Raw genomic sequence first — 18490 nt, 5'->3', positions numbered from 1 at the left:
GAGGTGTGGGTCGGGAGTTGAGCCCGGGGCCGTGCGACCCCTGCGGGGCCTTCGTGCGACTCACCCTCGCCTTTCCTCGGTTTTCAAACGGATTTTGCAGAACGATCAGAAATGGACTTTGCATTTAGAACTTCAAACTCTTCTCACGGTTTAAATGAGGCTGTGGCTGTGGTCCTGACGACGAACAGCAGAGCAGGGAGCATGCGGTGGCTGGAGCATGTGCGGCGCGTGGGGGGCAAGGCGGCCGGGAGCCCACGGGGGCTGCTCCCTCCTCATATTCGGGGGAGGCTGAGCACAAGGGGCGCCACGGCAGAACCCCGAGGAAGCCCACGTGAGGGGGCAGTGGGAGGAGGGGCTCCAGCAGGGGGACAGAGGAGCCGCGGGCCACCTGGAAGGCGAGGGGTCCCGGGGTCAGCGCCCCAGGAGCCACGCAGGCGGGGGGCTGGGAGAGGCTGACGCCCAGCAGAGCAGCGATGCGCGCAGGACTGGAGAAGCCTCCCTGTGGCGCCTGAGGCCGGCGGGCGGAGGCGGCAAGAACGCCGACGGGAGGACCCCTGCCTGCCCCCAAGGGCTCAGGACAGAAGGCAGGTCCCAGAGCCACCGTGATGGCATCTCCTGGGTCCTGGGCTGGAAGCTGGCAACCACAGCGCAGCCCCGCTCCCCTGCGGGGGGGTGATCCCAGCCCGGGGCTGCGCAGGGCGGCTGAGCCCGTGCCGGGGGTCCGTGAGCATGGCAGGCGTGTGGCCCTGTCCTCTGGGTGATGGGTACCGAACGGACCCAAACCCAAACACACTAACAGGGGCACCACGGGCTAGCTCAGCGGGAACAGGGCGGGGGCGTCCCCCACCCAGGGAAGCAAAGGCGAACACTCCCTGGAGGAAAACCTGTGCCCTGGGGAGAGGTTCCACCTGAGAACCAGCAGAGACAACAGGGCAGAGGCCGTGAGCCCTCCCAGACCTCACACAAAACCGTCCCACACCTGGGGAGCCAGCAGCCTTGCGGTGCTTGCGAAGAGGTGGGAGGTCACATGTACCTGCTGACGGCCCCCAGCCACAGCCCCGACCCGTCCCCACGGAGGCCTCGGGGATGCAGGCCACTGGGGTCCTGGCCTCAGGGACCCCGCCCCACTGCTTTCAGGAGGAGCTAGTCTGCCTGACGCGTACATCTGACCTCACGGGCCAAAGGGGACCAGGGATAGGAGGGGGCTCCAAAGAGCTGTATTTGTTACATGCATCTTAAAAGATTCGAAAGGAAAAAAAAAATTCGAAAGGAAACTAGTAAAAGTTTAAAAAAAATACAGCTAAGCAGAATCTTGGCTGGTAGATTCCTGCCTGAAGGCACCCCAATTCCCAGGTGTGCCCACAGCTCTGGCGTAGGGGAGGCGCCCGGTGAGGGAGGGCTCAGGAGGGGAGCCGTGGCCTAAGCCTCAGGTGTGGGCACCGCTGCTCCCGATCCTTCCAGCCCAGAGAGGGTCCCTAGTGCCAGGCCCCAGGGGACCGCTGCTGCCCCCAGGCTGTGAGTGACGCGACCCCGTCACCGGGATCTGCTCCCACCCGGCGCGGCTCTCTACCGCCTTCTCCACCGTCCATCCAGGTCCTGGGGCCACCGGTCCTTGTCCAAGCCGCCTGGTGGAGGGACGCACACAGGGGACGAGGCAGTGCCGGGTCGCTGTGTTTGGGCCCTGCCCAGCGCTCTAGCTGGAGAGAACTGGTGTGGGACCGGCCGTGGGCCTCTGGTGGTCCGGGGCGGGGGCATCTCATCCCCTGAAACATCGTGCGGATGTGGGCACAGAACAGCTCGCGGCAGCTGGTGGCGTCCGCACACGGGACTGTTCAGATCACAAATGTCCCTTTACGGCACCCGCGATAAGGCTGAGCTGCAAAAGCTTCTAAAAGCTTGATTTTAGGGGTGCCTGGGTGGCTCAGTGGGTTAAAGCCTCAGCCTTCGGCTCAGGTTATGGTGTCAGGGTCCTGGGATGGAGCCCCACATCGGGCTCTCTGCTCAGCGGGGAGCCTGCTTCCTCCTCTCTCTCTGCCTGCCTCTCTGCCTGCTTGTGATCTCTGCCTGTCAAATAAATAAAATCTTTAAACAAACAAAAAAAAAAGCTTGATTTTCGTAATTTTTATTCAGGTTCTATATTCATTTGTATTTTACAAATTAACTATAACCTGCATTTTTCATTTCCATATATACACTTAAATACCTTAGCAGGTCATTTTTTGTAAATACCAAAATATATTTCACTTTAATTTCCGTATTTTATGGTAATGCATTCACATTCTATACACTCTGAGCATATGGTTTTTAAAGATATTTTAGACCAACACTGTTAACGGACATTAATGAAAGTGCCGCGTGACGGAGTTCATGACTTGGCTGCAGTGAGGTACGGAACAGCAATCGCACGGACACAGACAGGAACGAGGCGCGAACCACCGGCGTCCGTCTCCACGCGCAGCCTCACCCGCAACGCAGAACCCTCAAGCTCAGCTAAACCACGAGCCTTGTGGCTCGGAGCCGTCAGGCACAGGAACGCGGAGCCTCACGCTCAAGACGGGGGCAGAAAGTCTGACGGACTTAGCACGGCTTTTGTGGTTTCTGTGTGTGGCCCCGGCAGTGGCCTCCCTCGTGGGCTTGCTCCAGCCCGCTGCTATCTCCTGGGAGAGCCGCACGGAGGGGAGGGGGCTCCACCAGCGGGTCCGTGAGGCCCCACAGGGCAGGAACCCCATGCACCGCCCACATTGGCAAGAAGAGCCCAGGGGTTTGGGGGCGCCTCCGCATGGCCCCAGGCACACCCTGGCTAACCACAGTCACACGCGGTCTGGAGACGTGCACGGCAGCACGTGTGCCTACCAAGGCCAAATCCTGCAAATCCCCCGGGTCTTGCCCCAGAGGATCTCCCTCCCCAGAGTGCAGGCACCCTTGGGCCCCCCGCAAGCCCACTGGCGGGGGGCAGCTGTCTCCCCCGTGGTGGCGCTCGCCCGGAGCTCAAGCGTGTGCGGGCTGGTGCACTGTACGTGATTCATGGGGCCCATTTATTGGGACAATCAGGCTAAATTCAGGTTAATGGCTTTTTAATCATTCTCCCGATGGCGCATGAAAGCACTCGAAGGCGGTCCACAAGTGCCAAGCTCGGCGCGGTAAGCAGGTCCTATCTGTGGACTGGACGCCAGCCCGGGCGCGGGGGCGGCGGGCACAGGGCGGCCGGCGGGCCAGCTGCAGGCAGCCTGCCGCGTCCCTGGTCCAGCACGTGGAGGGGCGGCCCCCGCACGGATTTCCAGACACGCAGACGTGAAAGTGCACACACGGCAGCGTGCAGGCCTGTCCAGTCCCCCAGCTCCCTCTCCCTGGTCTCCTGACACCCACCCTCACTCTGCAGCACAACTGAGCAACCCAAATAGTGAATCTGAGAACACGGAGACAGGGCACACCCCTGCTGCACTGCCACGGCCCCAGTGGCCCCCTCACTGGCCCTGCCACGGAGACTCGAGCCTTCCCCCAGCGCTCACCGGCGCACCCTCTGTGGGCTCCCTGGCGGAGCACAGAGGTGAGGCCTGCCTGCCCCGCAGAGCAGCTCCGAGGGGCGCACACGGCCACGGCGACACATCCGCCACGGGCTCTCCGCCTCTTCAGATAGGCCTGACCTCCAGGTCTGGGTGAGACCCCCAAACGGTGTGGGTTCATAGAGGATGGTCTAAAGCCAAACGCTACTGGGAAACACCCTTTAAAGGTCACCTGTAAAGGGGGAAGACCGGGCGCGAAATGGGATGGCACTGACTTCCATGTCCCTCGCCGGACCCGACCCACCAGAGGAAGAACAGCAGAACGCGACGTCCCCTCCCCCCGAGTGCCTGCGAGGGAGCCGCCCAACCACCCGAGACATGGCCAGAGACACCTGCACCAGCGAGGCCACGTCTGGACCAGGGTTTGGGGCTTTGTCCTACATTTGTGGAATTCTGCCAGTAACGCGGGTCTGCTCTGACAGCCAGCGCAGAGCAGGGACGGCGAGCGTGCGGGCCCCACCACCGCGCCGACGGCAAGCACAGGGGGCGGAGAGCAGGCACGTGTCTCTGGGCGGGGGACAAGGACCATGAGGCCCAGCGATGGGAACATGAGGCCACAGGTGCCACAGACCCCTTCCCAGGGGCGGTGTCCCTGGCAGCACAGAGCCGGGCCCCGGGGCAGAGCACGGCAGGCAAAGGGCAGACTGCAGGGTGCAGGGAGGGCACAGGGAGGGCGCTGCCGGGTGAGTGGCCTGCGCACCGCAGAGGCACAGCCCCTAATCACCCCTCAGCCCTGCCCCCACCACATAGTCAGGAACCCAGCTCCCCAGGCCTTCGGGGGCCGCAGCATCTCCCCTGGCCCGCGATCTCCATGGGCAGGCTCCCGAGGGATGTGCCAAAAGGACACTGGTGCCAGGGGTTGTGTTCTCGTCACACGTGTCCCAGCTGCCGCCGTGGGGTGAGAGCCATGTGCTCCGACAGCAGCCCAGGCGGCTCTGCTGCTCTGGGGTCCCCACTGAGTGGGCACCTGACAGGGGGCCGGCTCCCGCTCTGCCCTCAGCCCGTGTCTACCATCCCTGCAGACCCGGCGCTTCCCGCAAAGTGTTGGGGGGTCAGGTGCCCGCTGCTCAGGCAGGCCCTGAAGCCACGGGGCCTCGCACCTGGCAGGAGCGGCGCATGCACACGCGAGTGCAGATGCACGGGTCCACACACGCGGGGAAGCCTGCTGAGTGAGGGCACGCGTGAGCGCCACGGGCAGGTGCGCAGAGGTGCGGTCTTAGTGTAGACGGGGGACATGCTGGGCGGGGCAGCACCCAGGGTGGGGCGGGAGGGAGGGGGCTCCCGGCACCCCACGTGGCCGCTGCACCAGGCGGGAGCCGGTCCAGGCGGGGGAACCCCGTGAGAACCCCGCACCGGCTCTGCCCAAAGCCGCGGCTCTTTCATGTGGTTCCAGCTCCCGGAGCGCATTTCCCAGGATTTCAAAGAGCCGTTAGCACAAGACAGTCCCTCTCTCTCGTTTCCATCTGAACGGGTTCCAACGTCAGGTCCTCTGCCAGAACAGTGGGTCCGCACGCATACGCACACACGCGCGTGCACACACACACACACACACACACACACACACAAAAGGGACCTGTCAGCACCGCTTCCCGGCGGCACCAACAGGGAGGCCGGGGACCCAGGCGGCCCACGAGGTCGCTGCCGTCCACACGCTCCGACGCACAGCTCGCCGAGGGGGCCCGAGGGGCAGCCCGCCCCACTGCCCATGTGGACAAGCCCGTCCCACCACCCCAGTGGCTTCTGGGTCTGTAACCCCCACCCAGTGGAGCACAGCCCCTCTGAGGCCCATGGGCCCTGCTCCCGCCCCTGGAGGAGGCAGGCCGGTCCCACAGCCCTGAAGCACAGCCCCTGCACTGGGGGAGCAGCGACCTCACACCTGGGGCCACTGGGAGCCGCCCCAGGCTGGCTCGATGCAGGGGTTCGGCACCTGCCACAGGGAGCACACAGGCCTGCGGAGCACAGGTCAGCGGTTAGGGCAGCAGCAGCATAGAGACGGACAGTGCAGTCCCACGGCCTCACCACAGCTATGAGCCCCCCTCAGCAGACACCCAGTGCCCCTCAGGACCCCCCAGCCCCAAGTGCTGAGCTCCCTTCTGAGCGGGGTCCTGATGCCCTGGCCTGGTGGGGCTCCCGTGGAGATGCTGAGCCCCCTGTCCCCTCCCCCAGAGGACCAGCACCAGAACAGCCTGGGGCTCTGGGGAGGAGAAGCTAAGAGCCACGGAAAGCTCCCATGTCTGCAGCTAGAGCAGGGCTGTGGCCTGTGCATCCACAGATGGGAGAGTGAGAGGGGCCAGGTGTGAGTCCCTGTGTCCCCGGGTGTGAGCACCTGTGTCCCCGGGTGTGAGTACCCTGTGTCCCCAGGTGTGAGTACTCTGTGTCCCCAGGTGTGAGCACCTGTGTCCCCAGGTGCGAGTACCCTGTGTCCCCAGGTGTGAGTACCCTGTATCCCCAGGTGTGAGCACCTGTGTCCCCAGGTGTGAGTACCCTGTGTCCCCAGGTGTGAGCACCTGTGTCCCCAGGTGCGAGTACCCTGTGTCCCCAGGTGTGAGTACCCTGTGTCCCCAGGTGTGAGTACCCCGTGTCCCCAGGTGTGAGTACCCTGTGTCCCCAGGTGTGAGCACCTGTGTCCCCAGGTGTGAGCACCCTGCGTCCCCAGGCTGGCAGGCCGGCCTCTGCCAGCAGCGCCACTGCCCCCTGCACACACACACACGCACACACACCCCATCTATGGGGAGGCAGTGCTGACCGCCCCCCCCCCCAGCAGGAGTATCAGCCTTTCAGGGGAAGGCAGGTGGGGAGGTGGTAGTGACCTGCAGGGCCCCGTCCTGGGAGCAGAGGGAGAGGGGCAGGCCCACCCCGGGGGCGGGGGGGTGCAGAGAACTTCCAAGGGGAGGTGAGGGCCAGGGCGGGCCCACAGGTCAGCTCTGCTAGCACCAGAGCAGGGCTCGTGTTGCCACAGGAACTGAGGATGTGGGGTACACGGCTGGTACCCAGGGTCCATGAGATGAGCCTGGCTGCGCTGGGCTGCTCCGGGGGGGGGGGTGCGACCCCGACTCCTCAACCTGTGAAGGCCATGGCCCGTCCTCCAACCACCAGTGAGGCGGCAGCTCCCAGAAAAGCCCTGGCGCAGAATCAAGCCCATCACATGTCCCGGAGCAGGCACGGGCGCCACCTCAAGCTCACGGGAAAGAACCAGCAGCTGAGGCCGCCCAATGGCACCCGTCGCCTCAGAGTCCCGCCAGAGTCGCCTGCCTTCCGACACCTGCAGAACCGTGTGGCCTCCACGTCGGCCGGCTGCTCCCCATAGCCCCGAACGGTGGGGGGGCGCTGTGCTCCGAGGAGAGGCCGGCCACAGCAGGGCCGCTGTGGGGAGAGGGCCCCGCAGGGAGAGGGCGTGGCGGGCAGAGCACAGGAGCGAGGAGAGAGCAGCTTGCTGAAGCACACTTGGGCCTGGAGGTAAAGTGACCCCCTGCCCCACAGCTCCTGCCGTGCAACCCTCGGCTGGGGGCCTCCACCGCGAGCCCTGGATGCAACCAGCCCTGGGTTTTTGCAGGATTACGTATAATTCAGCAAGGACAAGTACTATGTGGACTGGGGGAAAATAGAGAACTTTATTTTTAACATAGTAATTAAACTGCGTCACAGAGCAAGGACATGAGACTCTTTGTTTCCACTTAATAAATACAAGTGAGTAAAAATACTTCGTTTGCAAAGAGACCACCCGTCTTCCTTCTCTAGACTCCTCGGAGTCCCGCCGGCAAAAAGCCCGCCTTCCCTCTGCGGAGGGCCTGCAAGTCCCATTTGGGGATAGCACCTGTCCCTTCTGGTGCCCGTCCAGGTCCAAGTGCTCGTACTGGACGTCAACGTGACGACGGTTCCCCCGAGAGAGAAAGAACCGGGTTTCCTTACAGAAGCCCCGCGTGGACGGAGCCCTTCCCACCAGCTCCCGGGGACACCAAGACACCAAGAAAGGACGCGTCCGCTCAGCGCCCGAAAGGGAGGGTAGGATAATGGAAAGTGTGACCTACTGTATGTCTTACAGACGGTCCCTTATTTCAAAAATAGAGATTCCTACTTAAATTTAACGTGTCTGAAATTGGCCAGGCATCCGAGTCTGCAACACATCTGCTGCTGCTTGTTCACGGAGCCCCAGGCTGGCGGGCTCCGGAGCTGCAGCGAGATCACAGACCACAGCTAAGTGCCCTGCCCCCACGCTGGGGCCTGGGGAGTGGGACACCCCACCCCCACCCCCCGCACACCATGCTGCCCAACGTCGGGGATAAGGCACGCCTCTGCGCCCAGCACTCATGAGGGTGAGCGTTCCCTTCCCACGCCACACTGCAAAGGACAAGTCCGTCTCCATGTTAGGCTCCCGCTGCGGCCGCACATGCCGAAGCTCAGAGCTCCGGTGTCTACATGGGGCCGCGTGTTCCTGCCCTAGTGACGCGCAAGTCAGCGAGGACACAGATCGAAGCGTGACCGGGAGGACGCGTCCGTCCTCACAACCAGCAGTGAACCTCTTTCATGCACCCCATTTCTCATCAATCTGTGTTTTTAAAAAGTTTTATTTCCTGAAAGTATCTCTAAGTGTGATAGTTTGTAACACACGACAAACAAAAACGATGTAACGAGATTATAAGGAAACAGGCAGGAAGTACTATGAAGCACTGAAACCAAGTGACGTCCCCGGCTGGGCCCACAGAGCCCTCCTGCCAGCCACCGCTTGAGCTGCGAGGCCTCGTTCCCTCGAAGGAACATTACTGGTGCTAGCCCCCAGCAGTGTGGCACACACGCCCCCACCGATGCGACAGAAGGGAAGCCACAGCCTGTGTGTGTGCACCCCGGCCGGGAGAGGGGGAGGGGACAGCTGTCACCATCTCCCCAAAGTGCCAGGCCAGCAACACGGTAACACTGCCTCTGGCTGTCATCGTCCTACATACACCATAATTTCAGAAAAGAAGCCTGTTTGGAGCGGGAAAGGTAGGGAAACAAGAGATGCTGTGGTTCTGCAAGCTTGCCTTTTTTGGTACCAGCACAGAGTGTCACTGCCACTATGCGTTCAGCAGAGAAAGCCGGGCCGCGGCTGGGCGCCGTGTCTGTGCGTGCGTGAGGACGGGCCTCAGAGCCCCAGGGACTTCTGCGCCAGCTGCCTGGCCACGCGGCAGAACTGCTCCCGGTCGTCCCGCCACATCTTAGAAGCGTCCACGTTGGCCCCGCTCTCATCGTTGGGCTCTGCAAGGGAAGAGACGTGTGCCGGGGAAAGGAGCTCTAGGAAGCACGGGCCGGCCGAGGTCCTCCGCCTCGCTTACACCCTCCACGTGTCCTTCCGGAGCCGTGTCCCAGAAACACGCGCTAGGGGAGAAAGTCAGCTCTCGGACAGACCCACCAAGGGTGGCTGAGAGGCAGCGTGAAGTCAGGGACACGCACATGTGGCAGGAAGACCCACCCTTGCGACCCCTACGTCCCGCGTGTCTAGAAGACAAACGTTCTATCCTGCTCTGGACACCCTGGGCCCCACTCCTCCGACTAGATGTCCACCCAGCTCCTGCCACAGCCTAAGGCGAGGTCGACACCTGGCCCCGGGGCATACCTGACTCCAAAAGGTGCCCCAGACAGATCAGGACACACACAGAGGCAGCAAGGCAGGGAGCCAGAGGCCCAGAGCGGGCCAGGAGCAGGGCCCACGGCGCAGGGAGCCAGAACAGTGGGAAGCACTGGATCGGAGCAGAAAAGACAGCCAAGAGGCCGACTGCGAGCAGGACCCTGGTCCCTCCCTCCTGCCCAGCCTTGTGTCCCTCTGTGGCCACCCCGTCTCTGTCCCTCCAACCACGATGGCTTCTTCCTCCCGTTTATTCAAGAAGCCCTTCCTCAGCAGGTCCTGGGCGTGAGGTCCAGTGCAGGGGACCGCACCCCCTCCCCCAGGGCACTACAGATGGGACCGTCCACACACACATCGTTTCAAACTTGGGGCTGCAAAGTGGGCGATGGGAGAGCAGGAAGCAGAGGACTTGGGGTCCCGCAGGCCTCGAGGAGGGGGTGTGCTCAGCGGACCCCTGAGTAGGCCCGACGGCAGGGAGCATACGAGCATGGACAGGGCCAGCCCGGCTCCCCACCCAGCCCTGGTGACAGCAGGAACCCAAGGCCCAGACGGCTCACAGAGGACCAAGGGCTGCAGCCTCCTCTCAAAGTAGGCCAGGACGGAGGGCGCCGAGTGGAGCTGCAGCCGAGCTGGGGGGGGACCGAGCTGAGAAAGCAGCCCAGAGCACAGGGCACGTACTCTGACAGCAGCAGGTCGGAAATACATTAAAACATTCTCTTTTTTTCCAGCAAGCTGCACGCCCAGTGCGGAGCCCAAGCCCGGCTCGAGCTCCCAACCCTGAGACCCAGACCGGAGACGGGATCAGGCGCCGCAGCAACCGCCGGAGACAGAGCCGCGGCTGCGCGATGACCTTTAACGGTCAAGCCTGGGCCTCTCCCTCCCCGCCCCCCGCCCCACCGTGCTCTCCAAAATAAACAGATAAGTAAGTAAATAAAACCTTTTAAGAAAAGAATTTATAGGGCACCCGGGTGACTCAGTAAGTTAAAGCCTCTGCCTTCGGCTCAGGTCATGGTCCCGGGGTCCTGGGATCGAGCCCCACATCGGGCTCTCTGCTCAGCGGGAGCCTGCTTCCTTCTCTCTCTCTGCCTCTCTGCCTACTTGTGATCTCTCTCCGTCAAATAAATAAATAAAATATTTAAAAAAAAAATTTATAGGAAAACTGTCCCGGTGCGACTTACAGCTGCCATTCGCAGACCGCCGGCCCGCCGCCTCTCCTCGGGTGCCCCGGCAGCGTGCGGGGAAGGGAGTGCCTCCGCCCTCACACTCGCACACGCACGGACACTGGACGTCCTCACCTTCGCGCCGCGCGAAGGGCCACTGAGGCCCCCCGAGCCTCCCCAAGCGCCTCCCACTCCTCCACGTCTTTCCTTCCGGGCCGTCTAGGCTAGCGCCCCCGCGTCCCCGAGCGCCCCCTTCCTCGTGCTCTCTCTCACGCCCTTTGTCCTGCCCCTCAGCCACCGTCTCATCCAGACGTGAGCTCAGCCTCACCTGCACAGCGGGCCTCGGCCCAGCGGCCACCAGGGAAGGACACCCCCACGCCAGACCCTTCTCCCCACTCTGCGGGCTCCTGTTGCGGAGACGGCAGCCCTCTCCCCCGGTGCTGAGGTCAGAGACACAGGAGCCACCGTGCACACCAGCGAGCCTGTCTCTCATATGCAACCCGTTCTTGTGGCCCCACAGCGGTCCCCGGCCTTCAGAAGTCCTTGTCCCCCAGCCCACTGCAACACTTGCCCGACAGGCTCCCTGCCACACGGACAGTCTTGCCGAGGTGCGGCTGCACAGCCTCCTGTCCCTGGCTAAGCTGGAGCTACAGCCGGTGCTGGTGGTGTCCCCACACGAGCCACAGGCCTCATTCCAAATGCCCCTCCCGCCCCCTTAGCTCAGTACCTCCTCCGCAGGACAATCCCATCTCGGGGCCGGCCCGACAGTTCCTGTGACTCCAGCTCAGGATGTGTCAGTGACCGGCCGCCACTGGCGGATCTGGAAAACCCCCTCAGAAAGCAGGCTTACGGCTGGGGTCTAGGACACACTGCGCTGGACACCTCAGGACCCAGTGTCAGTCACACGGCAGGTGCCCTAGGAAACACCAGCTCCACGAGCGTGATCCCCAAGGACCGGAGCGCAGCTCACTCTGGCCAACGTACAGACTCATAATCATGAAGAATGTATACGAGTAATTGCGTGAAAAAGCAGAAACGGCATATGTGGATGAAGCACGAACAGACACGACTGTGACAGAGAACAGAGGAGGAGGACACAGGACAGAGACGTCTGCGCGTCCGGCCCCCCTCCCGCCCCCCGGGGCGGCCTTACCTGCCAGCATGCTCACCACCGACAGCAGGATCTTCTCCACGCTCTGCACGGGGCTCCAGCGCTCGGCGCTGCTCTCGTAGCCCATGGGGTCGTCGCCCGGGGCGTGCAGGATGGAAATGCAGACTCTGCCGTCAGGGTAGACTGCGGGGGTGAGGACGCAGCAGGTGAGCCGAGAGAACCGGGACAGCGGGCAGCAAGGCAGGCAGCAGCGCGGACACAGGGAGCCAGCTGCTCGCACAACTGCGGCAGAGCCTGAGGCCCCGAGCACCGCACCCTGGTGCACCCGGTCGGCTGGGCCCACGCTCGCCGACCAGGCTCCAGGCCGTTGCCTGGCCCCAGACACCCCCACAGCTCCGCCTCCACGGGGATCTGGATTTGTCAGCACTGCGTCTGAACGCACTAACTAATGATGGGGAACCTGGCAGAGAACTAGTTCACCAAAGTAATTCTTGTAACGAGCATTACAGTAATTGTCAGAGCTGATTTCTAAGATTTTTCAATGCCCCCATGAAACCCTGGAACCAACTGGACATGGAAATCTACATCCCTGGTGCCAGGAAGCAGGCGACCAGGATTACAGAAACTTCTAGAAGGAAAAAGGTGCCCTGACTTCTCCCAGGGCCTCCCTCTAACACACAGCCCGTCATCTGTGCCCTGGAGGTCCGCGGTGTCCCATTGAAGTCACGGCCACCAGCAGCATTAGGAACCAGACCCGTGTGCTCTGGGTCGAGACAAATGCGTCTCTGTTCCCAGTGTGTGACTGATGCTACCAAGGACCCTGCAGTGCCCGCCGCTTCTCTCTCTCACGGGAGAGCCTCAGGCGGTTCGATGTGTACCCAGGACAGCTCCACTATAAACTGTGAAGGCTGCAGGTTATAATAACAGAAACGACAGACAATTCAGGATAAATGTATGTAACTCTCCTTCCTCGTGAGCGCAGAAGCCCCAACCACTGAGACACCGGAATGGCTTGAAGGACGCCCACACACATGCGCCACCCCACCTCGACCGTGGCCACCTCACAGCCAGCCTTCTCGAAAGAACGGGGCTTCTGAGCACTTACCGCACACACAGAACTGCATCAGTGTGAGAAAAGAAAAATCTGAAACAGTCTGTCTGAGGAGGGAGCTAACGACCCACACGTAACATCAGCAGGACGCAAGACGATCCAAATGAGGGTCTGCATGGCCAGTCCCACAGGGGGACACGGTCCTGAGCCCCTCTGTCAGGGGTGGGGGTCTGGGCAGGCCTCCCCCGACCCCATGGAGGTGCCCAGGCTAGGGGAGAACTGCGAGGTGGGTTCGTTTGTTATTAAGCCAAGGGGTGTCAAAGGCTCGGCAAGTTCTATAAACACTCCCATGGATTAAATGAGACTTGAGCTATTTCATACGCAGAAAAGTACAGGAAAATAAGGAATACTCAAATGAGAAAATACTTCATTTCTACAAAACAGGGCATCTTACTCGTTTTTATTCTCCACAACCATTAAGATCATGATTTTAGTGGCAATAATCATTTATAAAAAAGGAACATTATCCTAGGGGCGGCTGGGGGGCTCTGTGGGTGAAGCGTCTGTCTTCAGCTCAGGTCAGGATCTCAGGGGCCTGGGATCGAGGCCCCGTCGGGCTCTCTGCTTCTCCTTCTCCCTCTCTCTATCAAATAAATAAATAAATCTTTCAAAAAATTTTATGAAAAGGAACATTATCCTAAACGTGATCCTTAAAAATATATTTTCTTACTACACTGTACGTACTACAGACACTCTTCTCTACAACCATGTCTTGTAAAGGAAAAAGGAAAAACCAGAGCTATTCAGGAATCCAGTTCCTACCACTGGACACTTTCCCAACTTAAATCCATAAATGTAATTAATGACGGAATTCCCCCCCTTCAAAATACATGTTTATTTTAGAAAAAAGATTTGCAAAAACCAAAAAAGATGCCGTTATTGAAAGAGAATCACTTTCAACATTTGTGAGCCACGTTCCCAGTTATGTGCATTTACCCACGAAGCGTTTTCAGGACGAGTGAACTGTAAGAAGGATGAGGACCCGGAACCTGCCTTCCTCATTCGACACAGAACTTCCGCTCTAGATCATTAAATTCTACTCAGATCACTGAAAGTATCTGTATAGTACTCGGAGGTACAGTCTAGCGTGGCTCGGCTGTTGAAAACAGCTGCCCCGGCTGGTCCCCACTGTCAGAGCCCCCGGCGGGTGGGGCCGGGGCCGCACTGCGCGCACACCCAGCATGCGTCTCTGACCGACCCGCCGGGAGAAGGAGCCAGCAGGTCAGAGGGCGCCCAGCATCAGGTCCACATTCACCATCTACGTCACACTGTCTTTCAACTGATGTCACCACCCCCACAAGGAGGTGGCTGTGGTTTAACACACGGGTTATACCTCCGGGTTACACCTCCCGGGCTCTGTGACCCCGCCCACAGCCCCGCGCCTCCGGTCGGACCCACGCCCCACAGCACTTACTGTTGGGATGAAACATCTCGCAGGTAAATCTCATCTTTGGGGGACTTAATGGGTAATCCAGCGGGAAGCTCAGGATGGCAGGAAAAACCCCGAACTCAAAGCAGGTGTCTTCTGGGCCCCTGGGGGACAGAAAGGACAGAGACGCTCAAGTACGTTTCCCAGGGCCCACCACACTAGTAAGAAGCTGGGAGATTTCTACTGCTTCACAAGCGCACATGGAGAGACTACGTGAATGCTAACGGTGAACCAGTACTTCTCTCTGAGCAGGGAAGCGTCACCTCCTCGTCCCACGGCAATCTCGTTAGACTTAGGGACAAGCACAAACACCGAATTACAGGCACAGTATCTGCACTAATGGAGGTAAGCGTGGGCGGCAGAGCCTCCCCAAAATACGGGATCGGGGGAGAGAGCTGCCAGCAACACTGGAAGGCCTGGGGGCGTCTGTTTGCTGTGTGCACACTGCCGTCTCGTGCGATAAAGGGACACTGTAGGCGCACACCATCGTATTAACCAACCGAGCCACCCAGGCGTCCCCACACCATCGTATTAAATGAGGGTTAAGAGTTGTTATTTCAAAGGCTATTTTGTAATTTTTAAAAGTGCCCAAGAAACGATTTTGTCACCCTCAAGAAAGAGGTACGGAGCACCCCGTGACCACGGATGCAGCTCCTGCAGGAGCCGGGTGTGCACAAGCGCGGCAGAGCCGGGCCAGCGCCCCCCAGAGTGCAGTGTCACGGGGCACCTGCGCGCCTGTCTGCGGGGCTTCCGTCCCCATCACAGGAGAGTGGCAGAGGCGGACGAAACCACTGCTGAGTCCTGTCAAACCCCAACACAATACATGTGAGTTAACAATATCCGGGACCCCATGTGGGTCACGACAGCAGCAGCTAGTAAGAGCCCTCCCTTATGGGTGTGCATCAGGGTCGCTCGTATGACCGCCTCCATGAGAGCAGAGCTGCCCCCTAGGAGGGCCTGTCCCCCTGAGCCAGGGTACGAACCAGCAGCTCTGAGAACACACCACCCCAGGAGCCCGAGACCCAGGCCGCTGCACACCGGAGAGAGGCTCCCTTTCCAGATGAAAACCAGACATGGCACAGGAAAAAAACAACTGAAATAGATTTATTCCGAGACAACCTTCATTGCTTAAAAATCATTTTCTCAGGGCACCTGGGTGGCTCAGTGGGTTAGACCTCTCCTTCTGCTCGGGTCATGATCCCAGGATCCTCGGATCGAGTCCCGCATTGGGCCCTCTGCTCGGCAGGGAGCCTGCTTCCCTTCCTCTCTCTGCCTGCCTCTGCTTACTTGTGATCTCTGTCTGTCAAATAAATAAATAAAATCTTAATAAACAAACAAATAATTAAAATCCTTAAAAAAATCATTTTCTTAAAGTATGAATTTGTTTCAAATAAATGAGACTATTTTGATGCAGCAAAATAATAATATTAACTTGCAAGCAGTATCAATGATGTTCACGTCCACAATTAAAGGAAAAAGAAAAAATTCAAAAGGACACAGGACAGAGGGCTTTCCTGTCCCTTGTGAAGCTGCCCGGGGCTTTCGACAGCGCCCGCCGCAGATGCCCAGATCACGTCCCGGGATTGGAAGAGGCCGCAGCAAACCAGCCACAACGAGACACGGCGAGAAGCGTTTGGGGAGCCCGTTTGTTTTTCCTCTTTAAGAGACCGACCTTGATTTTGAGCACTGTGCCCCTGCTACTCTGGGGGGAAACCACAGTGAATAACTACTTTGTGTTGCAGGTGTGAGTGTCCCAACGGCACCCACAGCCTTGGCCGGAAACCAGGACCGGGAAAGCCACATGAAGAGGGACAAGCGGCGGGCAGGGCGCCCGTCCTGGAGAAGGGGCCGTCACGGCACAGGGAGCGAGCGCGGCCAGCAGCAGCAGCCAGCGGCCGGGCAAGGCGGTCTGAGGCCCGCCCTGCGCTTCCCGTCCTGGACGCCTGTTCCTCTGCGGGCGGAGGGCGGCCGCCCCTGCTCCCCGCCTCCCCTCCGCAGGTCCCCCGCGGGCGACGCAAGCTCCGCTGCCCCCCAGGGTCGGCACAGCTGGGAGGCCGGTGCCAGGCCAAAGGCATCCAGGTCGGAGGGAGGCGGCCAGCAGGACTCCCGGGAGGCCGGCGGCACAGGCACCCCTCCCACCCCTCCGGCGTCCGTCAGGAAGCTCCCCGGGGCCCCGCATCGTGGGCACAGCCTAGTCAGAGGAGAAAAAAAAGACCCTTTTTTTGGCTTGTTTTGGAACAAGCCAAATGGTATTTGCTCACCGCTCTAGTAAGTTCTTTGTTTCTCATAACAGGGCTTTGTTTAACACTTAAAAAAAAAAAATCCCCTTGGTGCCCGAGCCTCAGAAGCAAGAGCAAACATTTCCCTCAGGGCTCCCACATCTTACTTATCAAAGCTGTTTTCAAATGCCCTAGTTCGCTACTGGTTTGAAAGGAGGGTTTCCCTGTCTTCCAGGACGCCCTGAGGCTGGGACAAGCAGGGGCCGTGCCCAGCGGGCCTGCTGACTCTGGAAAATGCTGTCGCGTCAACTCCTGAACCGCGACCGAGAGACGTAACCAGTGTTATTTTTGGACGCACCTTGGTGCCATACTCCAGAAAGCCTCACTTCTCTCTCACTAAAGGCCTCATCTCAAAGATGCTCAGATAAAATAAAGTTTAAGAAGAAAGGAAACAAACTCATCTAAAACATACAGAGTCTTCAAAGCCAAATTATCATCCATCTGTCCACTAAAACCAGAGGCAGGGACTCTCGTCCCTGAGATGAGCATCCGCGGGAACTGTCCCCCGTGCTCTGCACTGTGAAGGGAACCTCCTTCCAAGCCGCTCCGGCCGGCCGCCAGACAGCGGGAACGACCGGCTGAGCGGACGCTGGGAAGGCCACACTTGCGGCCTGAAGCTGACCCCTGACCAGCCACGGCCACTGATGAGCCACACTCTCCCTTCTAGAAGGTCCACTGCCCAGTCCCCCCGTGCCCTGAGCCACCGAAAACACGCGCTCACGCGCCGAGTCCCTGAAACCGGCACAAACGCTCCCTTAGTCCGTCCACCCCGAATCCCAGTGAGCAGCCGCTCTCCCTTCCCCGGCGGAAACCGCACCTCCGGGACACCGGGAGCCTCCAGCTGCGCGCTGGAGGCCGCAGAGGCTGTGGCGCTTGCCGTGTGCCCTGGGTGTCTGCATGGGCGTGAGCCGGCGGCCGCCGGGAATGTTCTCGGCCCGCAGCCTGCATATCACTGCGGCTGCAGCAGCGCGGAAGCCCGCAGTCCTTCCCAAGCCCGCACAGCACACGGACGATCGTCTCCGACACACAGACGACAAGGCTGTAGGTCACGGAGACCGTAAACCACTCGCGAGAGCCTAAGTGCAGCTGCGCTGCTGAGGGAGAACGCGCTCTCCCGGGTCAGGACCAGCCGCAGCGGGCGAGGACGCGGCCGCTCCGAGACGGCGGCCATCGCCATCGCGGCCCTGGCGCTGCGGAACCCCCAGAGCACCCGGCGGGTGGGCCGGGCCGGGGGCTGCTGTCAGCTGGGGCGTCACCCCTCCTGCCATCAGTGCCCCTCCGCGGAGCCCCAGCTCACCCGGGCGGAGGGCGGCCGGCTCTGCCGCGGCTACCGGCCGCTGGGCTCCAGGCCCCACCAGGACGGCAGGGGCGGCAGCTGCACGAGGCCCCCAGGCCACTCTCCGGGCAGCAGGAGCCCACAGCCTGGCAGGAAAGACGGCACGGGCTTCCGGGGACTGGGGCTGGGGGGGCGCCGGGGCAAGGAGCGGCGGACACAGCCGGCTGGGCATCGGCTTTGCTGCATTCTCCTTCACTTGTCGTGCCCTGTGCGCCCTGATCGTCCCAACGTGCGGAACCCGGGCCAAGAACCCTGGGAGGAAGACAGGACAGATGTCCTGTGCTTCGGGAGAGCGCGGCACAGCACAGAGTTTTCTCAGCCTGAACCAGTCCACAAGGAGGCTGCAGGCATCCTCTGATTTGGGGTTTTCTGTGATACAGACATCCCTGAAAACGGAATCAAACGTATCTGACCCATACTTGAACTCAATGAGCCTATCATTCCAAGAACTTCCCAGTCGGTTCTAACAAACGCCAACCTTCACGACATGAACTGACTCTGACTAGAAAAGTACGTGTTGGAAAATACTCAAATACATGAGGTGTATAACATAACAAAACGCTCCCCTCCACGCCCCTCCGGACTCACCTCCCCAAGGCTAACAAGCTCGTCTCTGCTCATCTACTCACACACCTTCATCTGCGAAACCGGATTTTTTCAAATTAAAAATGTATCATGGTGGGGCGCCTGGGGGGCTCAGTGGGTTAAGCCGCTGCCTTCAGCTCAGGTCATGATCTCGGGGTCCTGGGACCCCACATCGGGCTCTCTGCTCAGCGCGGAGCCTGCTTCTCCTCTCTCTCTGCCTGCCTCTCTGCCTACTTGTGATCTCTGCCTGTCAAATAAAAAATAAAAATCCTTAGATAATAAAAAAATTATTTAAAACTATATCTCGGCACGACTGA

At 60.4% G+C, this 18490-nt stretch overlaps 1 protein-coding gene and 1 long non-coding RNA gene across 4 annotated transcripts in view; one reads left to right on the top strand and one right to left on the bottom strand.

The window, feature by feature from the left end:
• The first annotated feature begins 4240 nt into the window (after positions 1-4240).
• LOC309859571 lies at positions 4241-7610 on the top strand. Its single transcript, XR_014308763.1, has 2 exons — positions 4241-6128; positions 6220-7610. It is a non-coding gene; the product is annotated as an uncharacterized lncRNA (long non-coding RNA).
• A 500-nt stretch (positions 7611-8110) lies between these two features.
• UBE2G2 (ubiquitin conjugating enzyme E2 G2) overlaps positions 8111-18490 on the bottom strand; it is a 33178-nt gene continuing 22798 nt past the window's right edge. For all 3 annotated transcript variants that reach the window (XM_082720239.1, XM_082720238.1, XM_082720240.1), the window contains 3 exons: positions 13959-14077; positions 11476-11616; positions 8111-8795 (listed from right to left, as the gene is read on the bottom strand). In XM_082720239.1, the coding sequence (XP_082576365.1) occupies positions 8683-8795; positions 11476-11616; positions 13959-14077 (373 nt within the window). In that variant the 3' untranslated portion in view covers positions 8111-8682. The remainder of the gene's footprint in view (positions 8796-11475; positions 11617-13958; positions 14078-18490) is intronic.

This window comes from Mustela nivalis, assembly GCF_964662115.1.
Source record: "Mustela nivalis genome assembly, chromosome: 1".
Classification (NCBI taxonomy): domain Eukaryota; kingdom Metazoa; phylum Chordata; class Mammalia; order Carnivora; family Mustelidae; genus Mustela; species Mustela nivalis.
This window is presented reverse-complemented; position numbering and strand designations above follow the sequence as displayed.